Source organism: Ranitomeya imitator, chromosome 4 (assembly GCF_032444005.1).
Source record: "Ranitomeya imitator isolate aRanImi1 chromosome 4, aRanImi1.pri, whole genome shotgun sequence".
NCBI lineage: Eukaryota > Metazoa > Chordata > Amphibia > Anura > Dendrobatidae > Ranitomeya > Ranitomeya imitator.
The window spans coordinates 212,815,406-212,839,534 of NC_091285.1; the positions used below are offsets into that span (position 1 = coordinate 212,815,406).

A 24,129-nucleotide genomic window follows, 5' to 3' on the forward strand; every position below is an offset into this window, starting at 1 on the left:
CTGACTAAAGGCACTGAAGCAAACTGTGAAAACCCCAAATTTGCGTCAGTCTTAAGATCTTTGGCCATGACTGTACAGTGTAGATAGATGATACATGTTTGTCTTGGGGCAACCACCTTAAGGTGGATTTGCCTATCATTCTATAATAACTGTTCTGTGGCTGGCATATTATAGAGAGGGGAATACAGAGGAACGTTCTGGCTTTATTTGTTACCTCTCTGTAATTGTGGCTTCATGTATTTCCAATGATTCTAAACTCAAATGTCTGGTCAGAAAATAAACACACATTTCATCTATTTGATACCAGAGAGTTCTGTTTAGCTCGAGCAACTTTATTTGACCTGAACAAGCAAAATCTTATTTTATCTTATAAAAAACACTGTAGATTTGGAAATGACTACAAATATATACACTATCTAATAGATAAAATCAGTACAAATGTAGTTTAAATAATTTTCAATATGTTACAAATTCTGCAAAGATAAAACGCATACAGTAAAGAAAACATTTACATTAATTCCAGATCTCAATCCAATGTGTAGAAATACAAGACTAGATTTCTGCTGACTCCACAGGGTGGCCATATACTGATGTTCTGTTGGATTCATAAGCTTCACTATAGCAAGAAATGGCACTTTCAACTTGTGAGATCCACATTTTCTGCAAAATATATTTTAAAAGTTCTACTTTTATAAGGTGTAGACCACAACATGCTATATGTCAGGGTTTTATGTCATTGGTTCAAAATTTCATACCAGAGAAAGTCAGTCTGTTTTCCTCCCTGCAGCACCACTCTTGTCCATAGGTTGTGTCTGGTACTGCAACCCAACTCCAAATAATGCTTAACTGCAATGCTAGACAAACCCTAGGAGTAAGGCCTCATTCAGACAACTGTTTCTCACGTACGAGAACAACGGTCCTATTATTTTGATCAGACTTTGATCAGAGTTTGATTATGATGTAGCCTGAATCTCATCGGTTTTTCTCCTACATGGTGAAAAAATGAAACTTTTTCCACTTCCTCCTATGTGACAATCCGTAAAAATTGGACTGCACTAGGATTTCATTAGTGTCGTTCACTTTTGTTTCACGTACCCGTAGACTTGCGTTACCAATTTTGATCCAACTCATGAATCATCAAACTCGAACATATCTCCATGATTTTCCGCAGACCACCCAGTCTGTGCAGAATCATGACCATGTGGATGGCTCCATAGTCTATCACATAGCACTTCTACCTGAAAATCAGACATCTGAATGAGGCCTAAAGAGTGATGTGGTTTTTGGAGGGGAAAAAAATCACACTTTTTCCTCCTTTCATTTCATTTTGTTAGTTACAGGACAGACGTAATGAATGATGGCAATTACTCGTCATCTTCTTTATCTAGTGTCAAATGAATGCGCACAGTGCTGTAGTATTGTTTTCTTTCATATTTTAAGAGCCATAAAACCAACCTTAGCAGATTCAGTATTTGCTTGCAAAATGAAGGCCGCAATACACTGCTGATATCGATTTTCATGTTGGATTAAAAACGCATGCTTCATTCCATAGACTGCTCAGGAAGACATGAGACAAGGGATGAACTCGTGATTGGCAGGTGAATTGTGAAATTATGTATTATAATACTATTATGTACAGTATTATCATGTATTCTACATTAAGACTTATGTTAACCATACACATTAGATAGATCTCTCACAACCTCCCCAATTCATATTCACAATTAGCTTGGCGTAGCATGTACAGTGGGTATGGAAAGTATTCATAGCCCTTTACAGTTCTCACCCTTTGTTTCATTGCAACCATTTGGGAAATTCAAAAAAGTTTATTTTTTTCTCATTAATGTACACTCTGTACCCCATCTTGACTGAAAAAAACAGAAATGTAGAAATTTTTGCAAATTTATAAAAAAAAAAAAAACTGAAATATCGCATGGTCATAAGTATTCAGGCCCTTTGCTCAGTATTGAGTAGAAGCACCCTTTTGAGCTAGTACAGCCATGAGTCGTCTTGGGAATGATGCAAAAAAAAAATTTCACACCAAGATTTGGGGATCATCTGCCATTCTTCTTTGCAGATCCTCTCCAGTTCTGTCAAGATGGATGGTGAACGTTGGTGGACAGCCATTTTCAGGTCTCTAGAGATGCTCTATTGGGTTTAGGTCGGGGCTCTGGCTGGACCAGTCAAGAATGGTCACAGAGTTGTTCTGAAGCCACTCCTTTGTTATTTTAGCTGTGTGCTTAGGGTCATTGTCTTGTTGGAAGTCCAGAGAACTCTGGAAGAGGTTTTCATCCAGGATATCTCTGTACTTGGCCGCATTCATGTTTCCTTCAATGACAACCAGTCGTTCTGTCCCTGCAGCTGAAAAACACCCCCATAGCATGATGCTGCCACCACCATGTTTTACTGTAGGGATTTCATTGGGCAGGTGATGAGCAGTGCCTGGTTTTCTCTGCACATATCGCTTAGAATTATCACCAAAAAGTTCTATCTTCATCTCATCAGACCAGAGAATCTTATTTCTCATAGTCTGGAGTCCTTCGTGTTTTTTTTAGCAAACTCTATGTGGGCTTTCATATGTCTTGCACTGAATAGAGGCTTCCGTCGGGCCACTCTGCCATAAAGGCTGACTGGTGGAGGGCTGCAGTAATAGTTGACTTTGTGGAACTTTCTCCCATCTCCCTACTGCATTTCTTCCATTTAAGGATTATGGAGGCCAATATGTTCTTAGGAACCTTGAGTACTGCAGAAATTCTTTTGTAACCTTGGCCAGATCTGTGTGTTGCCACAATTCTGTCTCTGAGCTCCTTGGCCAGTTCCTTTGACCTCATGATTGTCATTTGGTCTGACATGCAGTGTGAGCTGTGAGGTCTTACATAGACAGGTGTGTGCCTTTCCAAATCAAGTCCTGTCACTTTATTTAAACACAGCTGGACTCCAATGAAGGAGTAGAACTATCTCAAGGAGGATTACAAGGAAATGGATAGCATGTGACATAAATATGAGTGTCTGAGCAGAGGTTCTGAATACTTATGACCATGTATTTGTTTTTCTTTTTTGATAAATTTGCAAAAAAATCTACATGTTTTTTTCAGTCAAGATGGGGTGCAGAGTGTACATTAATATGAAAAAATGAACTTTTTTGAATTTACTAAATGGCGGCAATAAAACAAAGAGTGAAAAGTGTAAAGGGCTCTGAATACTTTCCGTACCCACTGTATATGTTCCCTATAGGAAGAGGGGAATAGGCTGCTGTGTGATACTTCTGATGAGTTTTCTCCCTAAGAGCACAAGGATGGAACAGATGAAATCCAACTACCTTATCCTTATCTCCCAAAAGCCTAAAATCATTGTAAAATCAGGAATCCCCCATGGACATTAGTCAGTTTGTTCTGCCAAAATGAGTGGGTTTGGGTGCTACAAATCTATTATGAATGGCCAGGGTAAGGGTGCACGCACTTGCCAGTGCCCTGTCTGTGGACCTGTTACATGGCACCAAGCCACCATGTTTCAACCTGCTGAGCTATAGCTACTAGGGTTGAGCGACCTTGACCTTTTTAGAGTCGAGTCGTGTTTCGCGAAACCCGACTATCTTAGAAGTCGAGTCGAGTGGAATCGGCCGATTATCGCGAAAAGTCGGGTATCGCCCGAAACACGAAACCCAATGCAAGTCAATGGGGGAGCATAGTCGGCAGTGAGTGGAGGCCAGGAAAACACCTACACTGCCCATTTTAATGGCAAAAACATCCATTCTTGTTACTGAAGCTTGTCAATCGTAATTTAGCTTATAATAATTGGAAGGCATTTGAAATTGGGGGTCATTTGGCTAAAGTTGTGGGGGGTAGGGCTGGTTCAAGTAATTAGTGGGCCCAGGAAATCTGGAACACGTCACGGCAGTGGAGCAGGGAGAGGTAAGTATTTAAACTTTGCAAGTGCTGTGATCCTGAGCAAGCAGGGGGGGCCCACTAGTTGGCATTGGCACTGGCACAGGGCCCCTCAAAGTACAGCGGTGTGTTTGCACGGCGGGGGCGCCTCCCACCGGCAGCAACACTTTTGCGTACTATGAGAGGCCCTGTGCCAGTGACGTCGCCAACTAGTATTCCTCCCCCCACCTGATGAAGGAACCTGCACTTTCATCTGCACCTTCCTCTTTGTCCCCGTGTAAGGTGGTATGGTATGCGGGAAGAGGAACCTGACTTTCAGCAGGGTCACAATCTTGCTGTGTAGCGTGCACGGGGAATTTTGCGTTATGGGTCAATGTACCAGCAGACTCATCTATCACTGGCTGGGCAATGGGCAGGATGAGGAGGAAACACAGATATAGGCCCAAAGAATAAAGTTGGCTAAATGCAGTTCAAAATTGGTAACACAGGACTAACCAGGGGGCATTGCAGTGGAGGACAACTGGAATGAGAGGCTGACACAGAGAGTAGGCCCAAATCAGTAAGTAGTCGAAATGCAGTTCAAAATTGGCAACCGTAGTAAACAGGCGGCACAGCTTTGTTCAGTGGAGGAGAACAGCAAGGAGTGGCAGACACCGATAGTAGGCCCCAACCCAACTAGTAGGCCAAATGCAGTCTAACATTAACAACTACTTAACGAGAGCCTGAAAATGGAATTTCAGGACAGGAAACCAGGAGAACAGCAAGGAGCGGCAGACACTGTTAGTAGGCCCCAAACCAACTAGTACGCCAAATGCAGTTGTTCCATTTAACCACTATTTAACAAGAGCCTGAAGATAGAAGCTCAGGAAAGGCAACCTGGAGAACACCTTGGAGTGGAACACACCGTCTCTCTACACCCCATACCCAATTTGTAGGCCTAATGCAGCGTAGTTTCCAACAACTACTAATACGAGAGCATTAAGATCGAAGCAATGGCGAGGAAACTTGGGGAACACCTTGGAGTGGAACACACCATCTCTCTACACCCCATACCCATTTTGTAGGCCTAATGCAGTGTAGTTCCCAACAACTACTAAACGAGAGCCTGAAGATAGAAGCTCAGGAAAGGCAACCTGGAGAACACCTTGGAGTGTAACACACCATTTCTCTACACCTCATACCCAATTTGTAGGCCTAATGCAGCGTAGTTTCCAACAACTACTAAACGAGAGCCTGAAGATCGAAGCAATGGAGAGGTAACCTGGGGAACACCTTGGAGTGGAACACACCATCTCTCTACACCCCATACCCAATTTGTAGGCCTAATGCACTGTAGTTTCCAACAACTACTAAACGAGAGCATTAAGATCGAAGCAATGGCGAGGAAACCTGGGGAACACCTTGGAGTGGAACACACCATCTCTCTACACCCCATACCCAATTTGTAGGCCTAATGCAGCGTAGTTTCCAACAACTACTAAACGAGAGCATTAAGATCGAAGCAATGGCGAGGAAACCTGGGGAACACCTTGGAGTGGAACACACCATCTCTCTACACCCCATACCCATTTTGTAGGCCTAATGCAGTGTAGTTCCCAACAACTACTAAACGAGAGCCTGAAGATAGAAGCTCAGGAAAGGCAACCTGGAGAACACCTTGGAGTGTAACACACCATCTCTCTACACTCCATACCCAATTTGTAGGCCTAATGCAGCGTAGTTTCCAACAACTACTAAACGAGAGCCTGAAGATCGAAGCAATGGAGAGGTAACCTGGGGAACACCTTGGAGTGGAACACACCATCTCTCTACACCCCATACCCAATTTGTAGGCCTAATGCAGTGTAGTTTTCTACAACTACTAAACGAGAGTCGGAAGACCGAAGCAATGTGGACGAAACCTGGGGAACACCTTGGAGTGTAACACACCATCTCTCTACACCCCATACCCAATTTGTAGGCCTAATGCAGTGTAGTTTTCTACAACTACTAAACGAGAGTCGGAAGACCGAAGCAATGTGGACGAAACCTGGGGCACACCTTGGGGCGGCAGACACCGTTAGTAGGCCCTACCAAAGTTGTACCCCCAATGCAGTTTTAAAATTCCTAGAGGCGGAAAACAAGACTATTAACGCTCAGCTTTTTTCAAAGGAACACAGGTGAATTGAGTGGCGTAGACAGACACAGGTAGTAGGCCTTAAACCAAAAATGTGGCTCACTGCAGCTTCAAAAAGTTACAGGGGTACACAGGCAGCATTGCTCTGGGCAGTGGAGGACAATTTCAATAGTGGACCGCAGACAGACTTTGTACGCCTACTATTAAAAAAAGGATGCTCTATGCAAAAAAAAATAGGCTCCAGGGGTACACGGGCAGCAGTGGTCTGGTCAGTGTAGGAGTAGTAGAAAGAACGGGCCGCAGACAGGCTTCGAAGGCCTAACATAATAAAATTGGACAGGCTGTAGGCACTTTATAATTGGTTCCAGGGGTACACGGGCAGCAATAGACTGGTCAGTGTAGTAGTAGTAGTAGTAGAAAGAACAGGCCGCAGACAGGCTTCGAAGGCCTAACATAATAAAATGGGCTGGCTGTAGGCAATTTAAAATTGGTTCCAGGGGTACACGGGCAGCAGTAGACAGCTCAGTGGAGGCCTAGTGGAAGGAGGGACCGCAGACAGGCTTCGAAGGCCTAACATAATAAAATTGGACAGGCTGTAGGCACTTTATAATTGGTTCCAGGGGTACACGGGCAGCAATAGACTGTTCAGTGTAGTAGTAGTAGAAAGAACGGGCCGCAGACAGGCTTCGAAGGCCTAACATAATAAAATGGGCTGGCTGTAGGCAATTTAAAATTGGTTCCTGGGGTACACGGGCAGCAGTAGACAGCTCAGTGGAGGCCTAGTGGAAGGAGGGACCGCAGACAGGCTTCGAAGGCCTAACATAAAAAAATATTGGACTGTAGGCACTTAAACATTGGTTCCAGGGGTACACGGGCAGCAATAGACTGGTCAGTGTAGTAGTAGTAGAAAGAACGGGCCGCAGACAGGCTTCGAAGGCCTAACATAATAAAATTGGACAGGCTGTAGGCATTTTATAATTGGTTCCAGGGGTACACGGGCAGCAGTAGACAGGTCAGTGGAGGCCTAGTGGAAGGATGGACCACAGACAGGTTTCGAAGGCCTAACATAATAAAATTGGACAGGCTGTAGGCACTTTATAATTGGTTCCAGGAGTACACGGGCAGCAGTAGACAGGTCAGTGTAGTAGTAGTTGAAAGAACGGGCCGCAGACAGGCTTCGAAGGCCTAACATAAAAAAATGGGCTGGCTGTAGGCAATTTAAAATTGGTTCCAGGGGTACACGGGCAGCAGTAGACAGCTCAGTGGAGGCCTAGTGGAAGGAGGGACCGCAGACAGGCTTCGAAGGCCTAACATAATAAAATGGGCTGGCTGTAGGCAATTTAAAATTGGTTCCAGGGGTAGACGGGCAGCAGTGGTCTGGTCAGCGGAGGCCGATTGTAATGAGTGTCTGCCAGTTAGTAGTCCAAAACAATAAATAAATGTGAATGTCTCGCATTAAAACAAAACGAAAACACTAGAGGGTGCAATCATTAGGTTCAGGGGTGGGATCCTCTGCGTAGTTTCAGACCTACTAATTTAGCGCAAAGTATTTACTGTGGTCAATAGAGGACACTGCCCCTGACTATGTTAAGTACCATCATACATGTCAACACAATGGTATTGTCAGTGGCAGGAATGGAAGGATGTCAGCGCATAGACTAAACATTGGTGGAAGTGTGAGAGATAACTGTGGAAGTGGTAGAGCAATGTTTGACCTGGGGTTGGGTGAACTCTCTAGTGGCCGGCGGTACAGGCCCAGGGCCCCTCATGTTACAACAGTGTGTCTGATGTTGGGTGCGCACCACCACCGCCAGAGACACTTTATTGTACTATGAGGGACCCAGTGGCAGTGCCGTCGACCAAAAGCGGGCACACCCACCTCTTCAGAAAAAAAACAGCACTCTCACGGGTGCTTGCGCCAAGTCGCGATACCACGGCCCCGTGTGGGGAGGTTGGCCATTTAGGGAGGTGTAAACATGTCGTATGCTGGACAATCAGCTGCTGCAAATTAGACATTAGAAAAGTAATTCACAGTAGTCCACAGGCAAGAGCTTTTCATAGGAAAGCTAGGTGTCTGCCGGGCAAGGTGGGGCAAAAGAATTCGAAATCCAGTTGTGGTTCATTTTAATGAATGTTAGATCTTCAACATTTTGAGTAGCCAGACGAGTCCTTTTTTCGGTTAATATTGAACCTGCAGCACTGAATACTCTTTCTGATAGGACACTAGCTGCCGGGCAAGCAAGCTCCTGCAACGCATATTCTGCCAATTCTGGCCAGGTGTCTAATTTTGATGCCCAGTAATCAAATGGGAATGACGGTTGAGGGAGAACATCGATAAGGGATGAAAAATAGTTAGTAACCATACTGGACAAATGTTGTCTCCTGTCCCTTTCAATTGATGCAGCAGTACCTGTCCTGTCTGCGGTCATAGCAAAATCACTCCACAACCTGGTCAGAAAACCCCTCTGTCCAACGCCACTTCTGATGTGTGCACCCCTAACACTCCTGGTCTGCTGCCCCCTGGAGCTCGTGTGAGAACGATCACGTACGCTGTGTGCTGGGAATGCCTGAAGCAAACGGTCAACAAGAGTTGATTGTTTGGTTGCTAATATTAGTTCCAAGTTCTCATGTGGCATAATATTTTGCAATTTGCCTTTATAGCGAGGATCAAGGAGGCAGGCCAACCAGTAATCGTCATCGTTCATCATTTTAGTAATGCGTGTGTCCCTTTTGAGGATACGTAAGGCATAATCCGCCATGTGGGCCAAAGTTCCAGTTGTCAAATCTGCGGTTGTGATTGGTTGAGGGGCAGTTTCAGGCAAATCTACGTCACTTGTGTCCCTCAAAAAAACAGAACCCGGCCTTGCCACGCAACCAATTTCCAGTGCCCCCGGGAAAGCTTCCTCATTAAAAATATACTCATCCCCATCATCCTCCTCGTCCTCCACCTCCTCTTCGCCCGCTACCTCGTCCTGTACACTGCCCTGACCAGACAATGGCTGACTGTCATCAAGGCTTTCCTCTTCCTCTGGTGCAGACGCCTGATCCTTTATGTGCGTCAAACTTTGCATCAGCAGACACATTAGGGGGATGCTCATGCTTGTTATGGCGTTGTCTGCACTAACCAGCCGTGTGCATTCCTCAAAACACTGAAGGACTTGACACATGTCTTGTATCTTCGACCACTGCACACCTGACATCTCCATGTCTGCCATCCTACTGCCTGCCCGTGTATGTGTATCCTCCCACAAAAACATAACAGCCCGCCTCTGTTGGCACAGTCTCTGAAGCATGTGCAGTGTTGAGTTCCACCTTGTTGCAACATCTATGATTAGGCGATGCTGGGGAAGGTTCAAAGACCGCTGATAGGTCTGCATACGGCTGGAGTGTACAGGCGAACGTCGGATATGTGAGCAAAGTCCACGCACTTTGAGGAGCAGGTCGGAGAACCCAGGATAAGTTTTCAATAAGCACTGCACCACCAGGTTTAAGGTGTGAGCCAGGCAAGGAATGTGTTTCAGTTGGGAAAGAGAGATGGCAGCCATGAAATTCCTTCCGTTATCACTCACTACCTTGCCTGCCTCAAGATCTACTGTGCCCAGCCACGACTGCGTTTCTTGTTGCAAGAACTCGGACAGAACTTCCGCGGTGTCTGTTGTCGCCCAAACACTTCATAGCCAATACAGCCTGCTGACGCTTGCCAGTAGCTGCCCCATAATGGGACAACTGGTGTGCAACAGTGTCAGCTGCCGATGGAGTGGTTGGCCGACTGCGGTCTGTGGAAGAGCTGTCACTTCTGCAGGAGGACGAGGAGGAGGAGGGGGTGCGAACGCCTACAGCCAACTGTTTCCTAGACCGTGGGCTAGGCACAACTGTCCCGAAATTGATGTCCCCTGTGGACCCTGCATCCACCACATTCACCCAGTGTGCCGTGATGGACACGTAACGTCCCTGGCCATGCCTACTGGTCCATGCATCTGTAGTCAGGTGCACCTTTGTACTCACAGATTGCCTGAGTGCATGGACGATGCGCTGTTTAACATGCTGGTGCAGGGCGGGAATGGCTTTTCTGGAAAAAAAGTGTCGACTGGGTAGCTCGTAGCGTGGTTCAGCGTACTCCATCAGGGCTTTGAAAGCTTTGCTTTCAACTAACCGATAGGGCATCATCTCTAACGAGATTAGTCTAGCTATGTGGGCGTTAAAACCCTGTGTACGCGGATGCGAGGTTAAGTACTTCCTTTTTCTAACCAGAGTCTCATGTAGGGTGAGCTGGACTGGAGAGCTGGAGATCGTGGAACTTGCGGGTGTGCCGGTGGACATGGCAGACTGAGAGATGGTTGGGGACGGTATTGTTTCCGCCGGTGCCCTAGATGCAATATTTCCTCCTTCAAAACTGGTTATTCCCTGACCCTGACTTCTTTTGGCTGGCAAAGAAACCTGCACAGATACTGCCGGTGGTGCGGAAAATGGTGGCCTTACAGTGACGGAAGGGATGTTGCGTTGCTGACTAGCTTCATTGGCCGAGGGTGCTAGAACCTTAAGGGACGTTTGGTAGTTAGTCCAGGCTTGAAAATGCATGGTGGTTAAATGTCTATGCATGCAACTTGTACTGAGACTTTTCAGATTCCGACCTCTGCTTAAGCTAGTTGAACATTTTTGACAGATGACTTTGCGCTGATCAATTGGATGTTGTTTAAAAAAATGCCAGACTGCACTCTTCCTAGCATCGGATCCCTTTTCAGGGATTGCAGACTGAGCTTTAACCGGATGGCCACGCTGTCCTCCAACAGGTTTTGGCTTTGCCACGCGTTTTGGGCCAGATACGGGCCCGGCAGATGGAACCTGTTGCGATGTTGATGCCTGCTGCGGCCCCTCCTCCACCTCCGCTTCTGAACTACTGCCGCCTGCACCCTGTTCCCCCAATGGCTGCCAATCGGGGTCAACAACTGGGTAATCTATTACCTCCTCTTCTAGCTCGTGTGCAACTTCTGTGTAACCGTGTCGGTCGGTGGTATAGCGTTCGTGACGGGGCAACATAGTCTCATCAGGGTCTGATTGTGGATCAGTACCCTGAGAGGGCAATGTTGTGGTCTGAGTCAAAGGACCAGCATAGTAGTCTGGCTGTGGCTGTGCATCAGTGCACTCCATGTCAGAATCTACTTGTAATGGGCATGGCCTGTTAAGTGTTTCACTTTCTAAGCCAGGGACGGTATGTGTAAAGAGCTCCATGGAGTAACCCGTTGTGTCGCCTGCTGCATCCTTCTCTCTTGTTGTTGTTTTTGCTGAAGAGGACAAGGAAGCGACTTGTCCCTGACCGTGAACATCCACAAGCGACGCGCTGCTTTTACATTTACCAGTTTCAGAAGAGGAGGCAAAAGAGCTAGAGGCTGAGTCTGCAAGGTAAGCCAAAACTTGCTGTTGCTGCTCCGGCTTTAAAAGCGGTTTTCCTACTCCCAGAAAAGAGAGCGTTCGAGGCCTTGTGTAGCCAGACGACGAACCTGGCTCCACAGCTCCAGACTTAGGTGGAATATTTTTTTTCCCACGACCACCTGATGCTCCACTACCACTACCATCATTACCAGCTGACAATGAATGCCCACGGCCACGACCTCTTGCACCAGACTTCCTCATTGTTTTAAAAACTTAAAGGGAACCTGTCACCCCGTTTTTTGAGATTGAGATATAAATACTGTTAAATAGGGCCTGTGCTGTGCGTTACTATAGTGTATGTAGTGTACCCTGATTCCCCATGTATGCTGAGAAATACATTACCAAAGTTGCCGTTTTCGCCTGTCAATCAGGCTGGTCAGGTCGGGTGGGCGTGTTCACAGCGCTCTTTTCTTCCCCAGCTTTCCGTTGGTGGCGTAGTGGTGTGCGCATGTCCAAGGTCTGGATTCCCTGCGCCCACGTGAAGACACAGCGCGCGATCTGCGCTGTCATCCCTTTCATCGGTGGGGGCGGCCATCTTCCTGGGGCCGCGCGTGTGCGCAGATGTAGTGCTCTGTTGCACGGGGCTTCAGGAAAATGGTCGCGGGATGCCGCGCGTGCGCAGAAGAGATCGCGGCGGCCATTTTCCCAAAGCCGAGTTTGCATCTCAGCTTTGGGAAAATGGCCGCTGCAATCTCTTCTGCGCACGCGCGGCATCCCGCGGCCATTTTCCTGAAGCCCCGTGCAGCAGAGCACTACATCTGCGCACGCGCAGCCCCAGGAAGATGGCCGCCCCCACCGATGAAAGGGATGACAGCGCAGATCGCGCGCTGTCTTCACGTGGGCGCAGGGAATCCGGACCTTGGACATGCGCACACCACTACGCCACCAACGGAAAGCTGGGGAAGAAAAGAGCGCTGTGAACACGCCCACCCGACCTGACCAGCCTGATTGACAGGCGAAAACGGCGACTTTGGCAATGTATTTCTCAGCATACATGGGGAATCAGGGTACACTACATACACTATAGTAACGCACAGCACAGGCCCTATTTAACAGTATTTATATCTCAATCTCAAAAAACGGGGTGACAGGTTCCCTTTAACCAAAGTAACTTTATTTGTTGCTGTCAAACAACTTACACGGTGACCTATAACTTCAGTATGATTTCAATATCCCTTTACAGGTTGGTGAGACCACAAGGAAAATCAGGCACAATGTTACACACTCTGTTTTCTGTGGCACCAAATCACAGAGATGCCACACACGCAGGACTGTCACTCAAGCAAAAATGTCAATATTAATCTCCCACCTATTTTTTTTTTTTTTCAGGGAGACTTTATAAACAAAATAAAATAAAATGATTTTTTCAGGAATCATTTAGAAACCAAATAAAATAAAATGATTTTTTCAATGACAATTTAGAAACCAAATAAAAAAAATAAAAAAAGGCTTTCTATGCCCCACTGAGTGAGAGATGGCACACACAGGAGTCAGGAGTGGCCCACAAGCCCAGAGGCCAATATTTTTCTCCCACTGATTGATGTAGTGATTTTTTTCAGGTAGATTTTGGAACCCAAATCAAGCAAAAAAATTAATAGGCTTTCTATGGCCCACAATTTGAGAGAGAGATGGCACACCCAGGAGTCAAGACTGGCACACAAGCAGAAAGGGCAATATTAATCTCCCACCAATTTTTTTTTTTTTTTTTTCAGGGAGACTTTATAAACAAAATAAAATAAAATGATTTTTTCAGGAATAATTTAGAAACCAAATAAAATAAAATGATTTTTTCAATGACAATTTAGAAACCAAATACAAAAAAATAAAAAAAGGCTTTCTATGCCCCACTGAGTGAGAGATGGCACACACAGGAGTCAGGAGTGGCATACAAGCCCAGAGGCCAATATTTTTCTCCCACTGATTGATGTAGTGATTTTTTTCAGGTAGATTTTGGAACCCAAATCAAGCAAAAAAATTAATAGGCTTTCTATGGCCCACAATTTGAGAGAGAGCGAGAGAGATGGCACACCCAGGAGTCAAGACTGGCACACAAGCAGAAAGGGCAATATTAATCTCCCACCATTTTTTTTTTTTTCAGGGAGACTTTATAAACAAAATAAAATAAAATGATTTTTTCTGGAATAATTTAGAAACCAAATAAAATAAAATGATTTTTTCAATGACAATTTAGAAACCAAATAAAAAAAAATAAAAAAAGGCTTTCTATGGCCCACTGAGTGAGAGATGGCACACACAGGAGTCAGGAGTGGCACACAAGCCCTGAGGCCAATATTTTTCTCCCACTGATTGATGTAGTGATTTTTTCAGGTAGATTTTAGAACCCAAATCAAGCAAAAAATAAATAGCCTTTCTATGGCCCACTGAGTGAGAGATGGCACACACAGGAGTCAGGAGTGGCACACAAGCCCTGAGGCCAATATTTTTCTCCCACTGATTGATGTAGTGATTTTTTCAGGTAGATTTTAGAACCCAAATCAAGCAAAAAAATAAATAGCCTTTCTATGGCCCACTGAGTGAGAGATGGCACACACAGGAGTCAGGAGTGGCACACAAGCCCTGAGGCCAATATTTTTCTCCCACTGATTGATGTAGTGATTTTTTCAGGTAGATTTTAGAACCCAAATCAAGCAAAAAAATAAATAGCCTTTCTGTGGCCCACTGAGTGAGAGATGGCACACACAGGAGTCAGGAGTGGCACACAAGCCCTGAGGCCAATATTTTTCTCCCACTGATTGATGTAGTGATTTTTTCAGGTAGATTTTAGAACCCAAATCAAGCAAAAAAATAAATAGGCTTTCTATGGCCCACTGAGTGAGAGATGGCACACACAGGGATGGCACTCTAGCAGAAATGCCAATCTTAATCTCCCACAAAAAAAAAAAACAGGGACTGTCCTACAATTACTATCTCCCTGCAGTAATCTCAGCCAGGTATGGCAGGCAGCAATAAGGAGTGGACTGATGCACAAATTAAATAAAAAGTGTGCACAAACAAAAAAGATAGCTGTGCAGAAAGGAAGGAACAAGAGGATTTGTGCTTTGAAAAAAGCAGTTGGTTTGCACAGCGGCGTACACACAGCAATGCAGCTATCAGGGAGCCTTCTAGGGCAGCCCAATGAGCTACAGCGCTGAGAAGAAAAAAAAAATGTAGCTTCCACTGTCCCTGCAAACCGAAGGTCGTGTTGGACAGTGGAAATCGCTACAGCACAAGTGGTTTGGTGGTTAATGGACCCTGCCTAACACTATCCCTGCTTCTGACGAAGCGGCAGCAACCTCTCCCTAAGCTCAGATCAGCAGCAGTAAGATGGCGGTCGGCGGGAACGCCTCTTTATAGCCCCTGTGACGCCGCAGACAGCAAGCCAATCACTGCAATGCCCTTCTCTAAGATGGTGAGGACCAGGACCTATGTCATCACGCTGCCCACACTCTGCGTTCACCTTCATTGGCTGAGAAATAGCGCTTTTCGCGTCATTGAAACGCGACTTTGGCGCGAAAGTCGCGTACCGCATGGCCGACCACGCACAGGGGTCGGATCGGGTTTCATGAAACTCGACTTCGCCAAAAGTCGGCGACTTTTGAAAATGAACGACCTGTTTCCCTCAACCCTAATAGCTACCCCTAGAAGGAATGCATTGGTGTAAACCTTAAATTTTCTCATGGGAACTGGAAAAAATGAGAGACACATAGGTACAATGCGGTCTCCTAATATTGGTGCTTTACTACACATTTATGCACGTCAACTTGCACAATTATAAGCAAGACAAAGTCCTGCTTGTTATTTGATGCCAGTGTGTAATCTGCAAAAGTTATAAGACACTAATACAAAAAAAAATAAAAGTTCTTTTAAAGGAACTACATTATTAACTATCCCCTACCCTACATCTCTCATCACTCCTTTTTGCAAACACAGCTTCCTCTATTAGAAAGGGATTAAGAGAACCTATGGATATTTTTCTGGAGCCAGCGGCACAATAACTTACAATTTACAGGGCCAGTATTGTGTAGATGAATGGCTGTCAGTACATTATAATAGCCTGTTCACTAACATAATAAAGCCCCTGTAACCTAATCCTGGGCTTTACTGATAGTACCAGTAACACAACCAACTCTTCCTGGCAGCTGCTTTCCCCCTTTATATGAATCATTCCTTTTTTGAAAGAGAACATTCTATATAATAATATTAGGGAAGTTCTACAGAATGTCATTTCTATTATACAGACTAAGGTTCACTAATCATTAGCTTAGCTTGGTCATTTTGGAACTTGATAGAAGAATTATGGAAATATTTGTATTTATATTACCTGTCACATGGAAAAGGTCAATGCCTTTAATGGTCAGCCTGTCGAGTGGAATTGGCTGGTCCAGAACCTTACAATAACCTCCTTCTTTCATAATGGCCTGCAGCTCTGGGTGTAAAGATGGATACATTGTACTAGCTTCAACATTTGAGGATTTCTGGAAGACAAATATTTATCACTAGAATAGGCCCTATGCTATCGCATCGGGAGTGCGGTGAAATTAACATCTGTGTATGCTTAGTGGTGCTGACAGGAGCAGTGGACATGTCTCACACTGTTTGCTCTTTCCAGCAGACCGTATTTTTCAGATTATAAGATGCTCCGGATTATAAGACGCACCCCAAATTTTGAGGAGAAAAATAAGAAAAAAATATTTTTTAATAAAATGGTAGTGCTTCTTATAATCCTTGCATCTTATTGCTTACCGGGGGTGCTGGCTGCGGTGAAGCGGGTTCCCAGGGTCGCTGCTGCAGGAGGCAGGAGTGGGGTGATGCTGCAGACCGCAGGCAGGGATGAGGGGGGTCTCCGATGTGTGGCGCACTGCTGTGGGGGTCTTGTGCTGCTGCCGGGTGCCCGGCGGTTGCTGGCCGGTGCTGCGGGTATCTCTGGTGCTGCATGGGTGTCTGGCGCTGCCTGGGGCTCTGCCGACATTAGGCGACAGGCCAGAGCCCCGGCACTTTCACGGATCCATGTGCGGTGGTCTCCGGGAATATGGCCACCGCTGGGGGCGGCATATGCGCAGATGGTGATCTCGGGACCAAGATCTCAAGAGATGAGATCTCCGTACTGAAATCTCATCTCTCGAGATCTTGGTCCCGAAATCACCATCTGCGCATGTGCCGCCTCCGGCAGTGGCCATATTCCTGGAGACCACCGCACACGGAACCTTGGAAGTTTCAGCGCCGGACACCCACGCAGTACAGCTGGGCACCGGAGACACCCGCAGCAGCCGCCGGACACCCCATCATCCCAGCCTGTGGCCTACACCCCCGGTCTCAGTAAGACATGTTCACTTTGCGGCCACGAACTGCACCTGCGCAAGTGACCCTGCCGCGGTGCCTTATAGGATTCGGGGACAACGGCCAGAAGTCCCAACTGGCGATTATTATATAGGATTCCATAAGTATGTTGAATAAAAGGGGTTGTCCGGCCTTAAGATGCAAGTCTGCAGTCACTCTACAGCTCTGGCAAAAATTAAGAGACTGCAAAATGTTCAGTTTGTCTGATTTTTCTCTTTATAGGTATATTTTTGAGCAAAAGTAAATTGTTCTTTTAGTATATAAACTTCTGACAACATGTCTCCGAATTTCCAAGAAATAGTTTTTGTTTTTTTTTCTGAAAAAGAGAAATGGTCAAAATTAAAAAAAAAACCGGTGCTTTCTGACCTCAAATGATGCAAAGAAAACAAGTTCATAATCATTTAGAAACAACAATACTAATGTTTTAACTCAGGAAGAGTTCAGAAATCAATATTTTGTGGAATAACCGTGATTTTTAATCACAGTTTTCATGCGTCTTGGCATGCTTCCCACCAGTCTTTCACACTGCTCCAGTTCTTTGTTTGATGGCTCCATCTTCTTCCTGATTACATTCCATAGGTTTTCAATGGGGTTCAGGTCTGGACATTGGGCTGCCCATGACAGGGATTTGATGTGGTGGCCTCTTAATTTTTGCCAGAGCTGTATGTGACTGCAGACTTGTGAATCCTCACATTGCACTGTCAGGATTCCATGGTGCCGGGATAAGGCTGTCATGTGAATGTAAGTATGCAATTTCCATGCTTCCAGCCACATTCCAACTAGACTGTGTCCAGCTTTTCTCAATACACTTGCATTGAGTGAGGCCTCGCTCATCTAGTTGGCATGTGACCATATGTATTCGCATCAAATTCTTGCGGTCACACGCCCGCCTCACCGAGAATTCACACAGCGCCCAGCATGCACAATAGTCACAGTGACTGCAGATTTGTAGCCTAAGACCCGACAACCCCTTTAAGTCAATCACAAGGGAAACACGATAATGATAATTTCTACAATCCTTGAACAGTTAGGTTAATTACTGCAGTATTTTATCTCACGTACTCGTTTGTTTCTTTTAATTTTTGTGATCAACAAAAAGTCATCAAAAAGAAGCAGGTATACATCCAGAACACGTGTACTCTCTGGAAAGAAGAGATAAAATGTTAATATTAAACCCCCAATGAACATGGTGTCAATATGTACAGTACAATACACCGAAATACAGACCTGAGAGGGTAAGTCTCCCTTCATAGAGGAGGTGTCTGTTGGGTGAGGACAGCATGGTCTCCACATTGGTGTCTTTAAGGTGGTGCTTCAGGCCCTATGTAATATAAAAAACCGAATTCTGGTACAATATAATACTACGTGTAGATAAGACAGGAATGTCCAACTGCTGTGGGATACGAGGACATGTAGTATGGCTGGAAGGAAACGTGGTTCATAATGTAGAAATGAGAACATGAAACTTTGAACTCTATCCCACTAGGGGAATGTCGCAGCTTCCTCATCTTACAGCAAAATAGTTCCTCTTTCCTCCTCAGAGACAGTGAAAGTCGGTCCAAGCACGAGCCGCGGTGTACGGACTGGCTGCGGGTCTCACCCAACCTCAGCAGTCTCTCTGTATGCCTATCAGGCTGTCTGTGCATTGTGGTCTCTAAAGAGAGGCATCAAGTTGACTAAAACAAACGCATAGCACAGCCCTGGCTGAGTACCACAAAGAGCCACCCACTCAGTAATCTTTAAGTGGAAATTTGTAATTTCCACAAACTTTGTGTAAATCAATAATACAAGTGAATACTAGAAACTTTGTAATGTATCTTGTCAGAAAAATCTGTCTTTCATTACTTAGGAGCCAATTCTCCCCCTGCTTCCTGGACTCACCAAACTTTCTGAAAAATTATCTCTGGAGAGGTGTGAGGCAGTGTAAAGGGCACTCAGCATAGTGAGAGATCAAACAGACATTAACAAGATGTTGCTGCAGCATTTTGGAAATGTATTTCACTCTAGTGCTGGATTCACAGCCGCACTGATTGGTACTGCTGTACAAAGTTTTCCAGATACTTCTGTTTGTGTGCTAGACAGAAGATCAGCAATCCATATCTATTTCTCTGTCTGTGATGTGTATGGAGGACTTAATAGCAGCCAGTCTCACCCACCAGATCAGAGGCAACTGAAAACTGGAGACAGAGTCTACAGAGGGGAAAGCTAGTGAAAATGCAGGATAGAATTCTTATAACGGCTAGAAATTGTGTAATTCCTCATGTACCTACACATGGCAGCTTATTCTGAAAACACAAGTAAGCTTTGCTCACAATTCCTTCCTTTAGTAGGGTCCTCTAATAATAAACTCATTATGGGATATACTACTGCTGTAATCCCCAATGATTCATGGCAGAGTGTGTGTGTGTGTGGGGGGGGGGACAAAAGCAACTCCTTTATAGTGAAATGTGGTCTTTGTAGCCATTCTTTAATATACAGAATGAGGATCATGAATGATTTTTTCCCTGCTTTACTATTGCAGAGTTCTTTGAAGGGATTGTCCACTACTTCTCATTGCCTTAGTTTTCCCCGCAGTAAAATAATAACATTTATACTCACTTCAGAGTGATGGCTCTGGCACCGGAGGTGAGTTTAGGTGTTATTATTTTACTGGGAAGAAGGGGGATATGTGTATTAAGAAGAGGCTATCCCTGTAGAGGACAACCCCTTTAAGGGGAATCTGTACTAGTAAAGCATGGAAAATATTAAGGGAATCTGTCAACAGCAAGAAGTGGGGACAGAGACTCTGATTCCAATTCCAATGATGTATCACTTAGTCACAATTTTCTCAGCTACAAGAGGAATCAGATGCACTGCTATCACAAATAAATCATCATATAAATTGCAAAAATGTGGTGCAGCTGCCCTGCGCTTAGTAACCCGATGTTTACCCTGGTTACCCGGGGACTTCGGGATCGTTGGTCGCTGGAGAGCTGTCTGTGTGACAGCTCTCCAGCGACCAAACAGCGACGCTGCAGCGATCGACATCGTTGTCGGTATCGCTGCAGCGTCGCTTAGTGTGACCTTAAGTCATAAGGTCAGTTGTCCTTTAGTGATAATCTCCTGCTGATAAAATCCTGATTGTATTGAGACTGCAAAACACAGCTTAGTAAGTGACACATCACTGTAATCATTGCCTCTTGTCCTATATTATGCTGCTCTCAGATTAGATAGCAAAAACCTGCTGACAGATTCCCTTTAAAAGGGTATTTGTTAATGTTTTATTTCTAAACCTGACCACCCCTTTAAAGCATTAACCTACCTCTGGGATGAAGAATCTTTTGTCTCGCTCCCATAGACAAGGCCACACAATTACATCTTGAAGCTGTCTGAATTTCTGCGATTTATCCAGCCATTTCACTCTCCCTTCAAGATCTCCTAAAAGATTAATGACAACTCCAGATTACCATCATTAAGTAAAATGATCATTCAGGCAGATGTAATGCGATTATTCTATCATGGTATTATGCCAGCTACTAGCATTGTGGGGCATTGTGTGTCTGAGTGGCCCGTCCCATGGTCGGGACACTGCGTGGTGTGAAGTGCGGCTCCTAATCGTCTCTGATACATGTACATCACATATATGGAAGGCGCCATGTGCGATTTCTGCTACATATTCTAGCTAAATCCATGGCATAGGTTAGAGTAATGTATAATAGTTAGAATCCCCCCCATCAGCCTTCGGGCTCGCTCAGAATGGCGTGTTACCAATGTATAACTCGGACCAGTGCTATCCGACGTTTCATCAGAAAGCACTCTCTCCAATGTTATACTATGGTGCAGTGCCCACTAGCGTTTATTTTCTCATGCTGTCGTCATGAGAAAAAAAATCGTTACATGCTGCAATTGGCAGTGTGTATATCTAATGGCACCCACATATACAAGTCTATGGGTGCGTGCAAAACAACGGACTGCACTCGAATGTCATCTTAGTGCAGTGCGATTACCGCGGGCGCTGGCAATGGAGGAGATGGAGAAATGACTTTCTCCGTCTCCTCCACACCTGGGTTCCCATTATCTCATTCGGGAGGTTCGGAGCACTGACACTCGACTTACACAGCAGAACAGGAGGGTCAATAGCATATCACATCGGAGGCCATACGCCAATGTGACCCCGGCCTTACAGCGGCTAATGCCCTGTGCTATTCCCCCTGTTGGCACCATTTCCATATGCTTCACCTACCATCCTGCACATAAGTATGCTGGGCTCACATGGTGCGGGTGAGGGCTGCTGACACCTTTATGTTATTAGTAGTGACGACCGAACGTGAAGGGATAGATATGGTGTCGGCGTGCTCGGATAATATGTTCGAGTCCCCGCGGCTGCATGTCTCATGATCTTACACAGCTGGAACACATACATGGATTGCCTAACAAACGGATTCCCTGCATGTGTCGCTGTCCAACAGCACGAGACATGTAGCCGCGGGGATTCGAACATATTTTTAGAGCATAGGTCACAAACCCTTAACGGGAATGTGTCATCAGAAAATGATGAATTAACCTGTTAAACATATTTTTAAATCATTTCAGTGATCATTTTTATGCTCCATGCCACTATCGACATTAAAAACAAAATCATAAAATTCTGCAATTCTAACTTTGGACGCTTCCCCACTCTGTAGAGATCATTTTTCAGTAGCCATCTCATTAGCATCACAAGCAGGCTAAGGACAGATAGCGCCTCTATATATACTAGATAACACAAAATCACACCATTGACCATAGGTGATGGTCACAGCTCACCTCCTCTCCCTCCCTGTACGGTGACCTCTGCACAGATTGCGGAGAAAGCCTAGAATCCTCTCCTATAGAAGTGACGGCGCAGAGCCTATTGCTGGTTCTGGTTCTCAGTATATTGCTAACAGGAGCTCAGGTGCTCTAGTTCATGTAAATTGTGCGGCTTCTGTGGTGTAAGCCCATGAATTTCCACAACACCCAATCAAATGAACCAGAAAACCTCAATTATCTGCAACAAATCTGTGATGTGGAAAGACGCCCCAAGATCCAGATAATGGCTCCACCACACGCTCGTATTTCTCCTACATGAGTGCTGCATACATGTCCTCGGCTTATGCACTCATGTATAGGATGTAGGGATATTTGTCAGCCATTAAAGTTGTATTCCAATAGTACCATTTACTAGTAGAACAATGGCAGCATTATATGGTGGTGACCGCTTTACATTTGGATTGATGACACCAGTTAATATGCTATGTATGTGATGCCCGCTTTATGTCAGGGTAATCAATAAAACAATGTCATAAATCAAAGATTCTTGACTTACTTATGGAACCTTCAACCTTCTCCTTCATAGAGTAGATGGACACTTTCTCTGCAGCATCATTACTTTTTTTCCATATGTTCTTCAGGAGCAACGGATATCGGGTCAGCCGATGTAATGGTGCTACCAACAAATCGGTGAGGTGCAGCCGCCGACACTGTTCTTGTTGTTCACACCACTATGAAAACAAAATTGTACGGAATACAGTAAGCGCAGGTACGAGCTGCAAGCATCTGTGGTATCGGGGTACTGGTGAAGTACTTGGTGGGCCTATGACTAAGGGCTCGTTCACATGAGTGTTATACAAAGGTGTGCTGTCTGAGTAACAATTACTGACCAATGTAATCCAATATGGCTGCTGTACACACACAGGGACCACATGTATGTGATAAAAGCACAGTGTGCACTATTGTTTTCCATATTTAGGAGATGAGAATCGTCCATTCAAGTCTATGGGTGTTCCAAAATAATCTGATCCCATACGGATCACCCATAAAGCATGTGATTTTCATGGTAGCAAAGACCGCCTGCAAATTCTCTTCAAATACCTAGATTAGATGATTGACCTGTTCTGGTGACAGCAGACAGTGCTCTGGTGTGTCGGGGCCATTTAAGTCTTTTTCTGCAACAGTTTATATTTATAGCTGTGTATTGTATAAGTGAAAACAAGGTGTTATATACTGTATGTATGTGTTGTGAATTCAGCTTTTGGGCTCCCTCCGGTGGTTGTAGAGGGTAATGCAGTTGTGCCTGGACTGCAGGAGTGGACAGGTGTATCTGCTAATTGCAAAACTGACTGGGGTATATAGCTTTGCTGGATCCTTTAGTCAGTGCCAGTTGTCCATTGTTCTTGAAGGATTCACTTCCCTGCTGGTCTCTCCAGTTTGCTGTGTTTTTCTACAAAGATAAGTCCTGGCTTTGTTTTTGCTGTCCACCTGCAGTGGACCTTATAGTTCAGTGCATTTTCATGTTTTTGTCTTGTCCAGCTTGGTCTGTGAAGGATTTTTTGCAGCCTAGCTATTTCTCTGGAGATGCAGATATACCCTCCATGTCTTTAGTCAGATGTGGTGATCCGTATTTTCTGCGGTGGATATTTTCTAGTGTTTTTATACTGACCGCATAGTACTCTGTTCTAATCTTTCTTTTTAGCTAGTATGGCCTCCTATGCTAAAATCTGATTTCATATCTGCGTATGTTATTTCCCTCTCCTCTCACAGTCAATATTTGTGGGGGGCTATCTATCCTTTGGGGATTTTCTCTGAGGCAAGATAGGTTTCCTGTTTCTGTCTTTAGGGGTAGTTAGATCTTAGGCTGTGCCGGGGGGTCTAGGGAGTGTTTGGTACCCCCCACGGCTACTTCTAGTTGCGCTGGTAGGTTCAGGGTTTGCGGTCAGTACAGGGACCACCTTCTCCAGAGTACGTCTCATGCTGCTCCAAGGCCACCAGATCATAACAGTACAACTGGTCAACAATGAGTTAATTGCATCTCAGAAGAAGGGTGGAAAGATTTTGAGCCATTTTTTTTTCCTTAGTCTGTTTGGTCTGTTCCTCCCTCTTTACCTCTGGGTGGCTACGGAGTCTAGTATTAACATGAATGTTCAGGAATTAGTTTCTCGGGTGGATCAGCTTGCTGCTAGGGTACAGGGTATTTCAGTTTTCATTGTTCAGACTCCTACCTTAAAGCCTAAGATTCCCACTCCTGATTTATTCTTTGGTGACAGATCCAAATTTTTGAGTTTCAAAAGTAACTGTAAGCTGTTTTTTGCATTAAGACCCCGGTCTTCTGGTGATCCTATTCAGCAGGTTAAAATCATCATATCTCTGCTGCGTGGTGACCCACAGGATTGGGCATTTTCCCTGGAATCTGGCAATCCTGCTTTGCTTAATGTTGATTCGTTCTTTCAGGCATTGGGGTTGTTGTATGATGAGCCTAATTCTGTGGATCAGGCTGAGAAAATCTTGTTAGCCCTGTGTCAAGGTCAAGAAGCGGCAGAATCGTATTGCCAGAAATTTAGAAAATGGTCTGTACTGACTAAATGG

At 45.1% G+C, this 24,129-nt stretch overlaps 1 protein-coding gene across 2 annotated transcripts in view; it reads right to left on the reverse strand.

Annotated features, from left to right (window-relative positions):
* Window positions 1-299: 299 nt before the first annotated feature.
* PLEKHG7 (pleckstrin homology and RhoGEF domain containing G7) overlaps window positions 300-24,129 on the reverse strand; it is a 118,122-nt gene continuing 94,292 nt past the window's right edge. For both annotated transcript variants that reach the window (XM_069764365.1, XM_069764366.1), the window contains exons 12-18: window positions 22,094-22,268; window positions 20,069-20,184; window positions 17,995-18,088; window positions 17,830-17,909; window positions 15,752-15,905; window positions 1,456-1,553; window positions 300-660 (exon numbers count right to left, since the gene is read on the reverse strand). In XM_069764365.1, coding sequence (XP_069620466.1) covers window positions 553-660; window positions 1,456-1,553; window positions 15,752-15,905; window positions 17,830-17,909; window positions 17,995-18,088; window positions 20,069-20,184; window positions 22,094-22,268 — 825 coding nt within the window. In that variant the 3' untranslated portion in view covers window positions 300-552. The remainder of the gene's footprint in view (window positions 661-1,455; window positions 1,554-15,751; window positions 15,906-17,829; window positions 17,910-17,994; window positions 18,089-20,068; window positions 20,185-22,093; window positions 22,269-24,129) is intronic.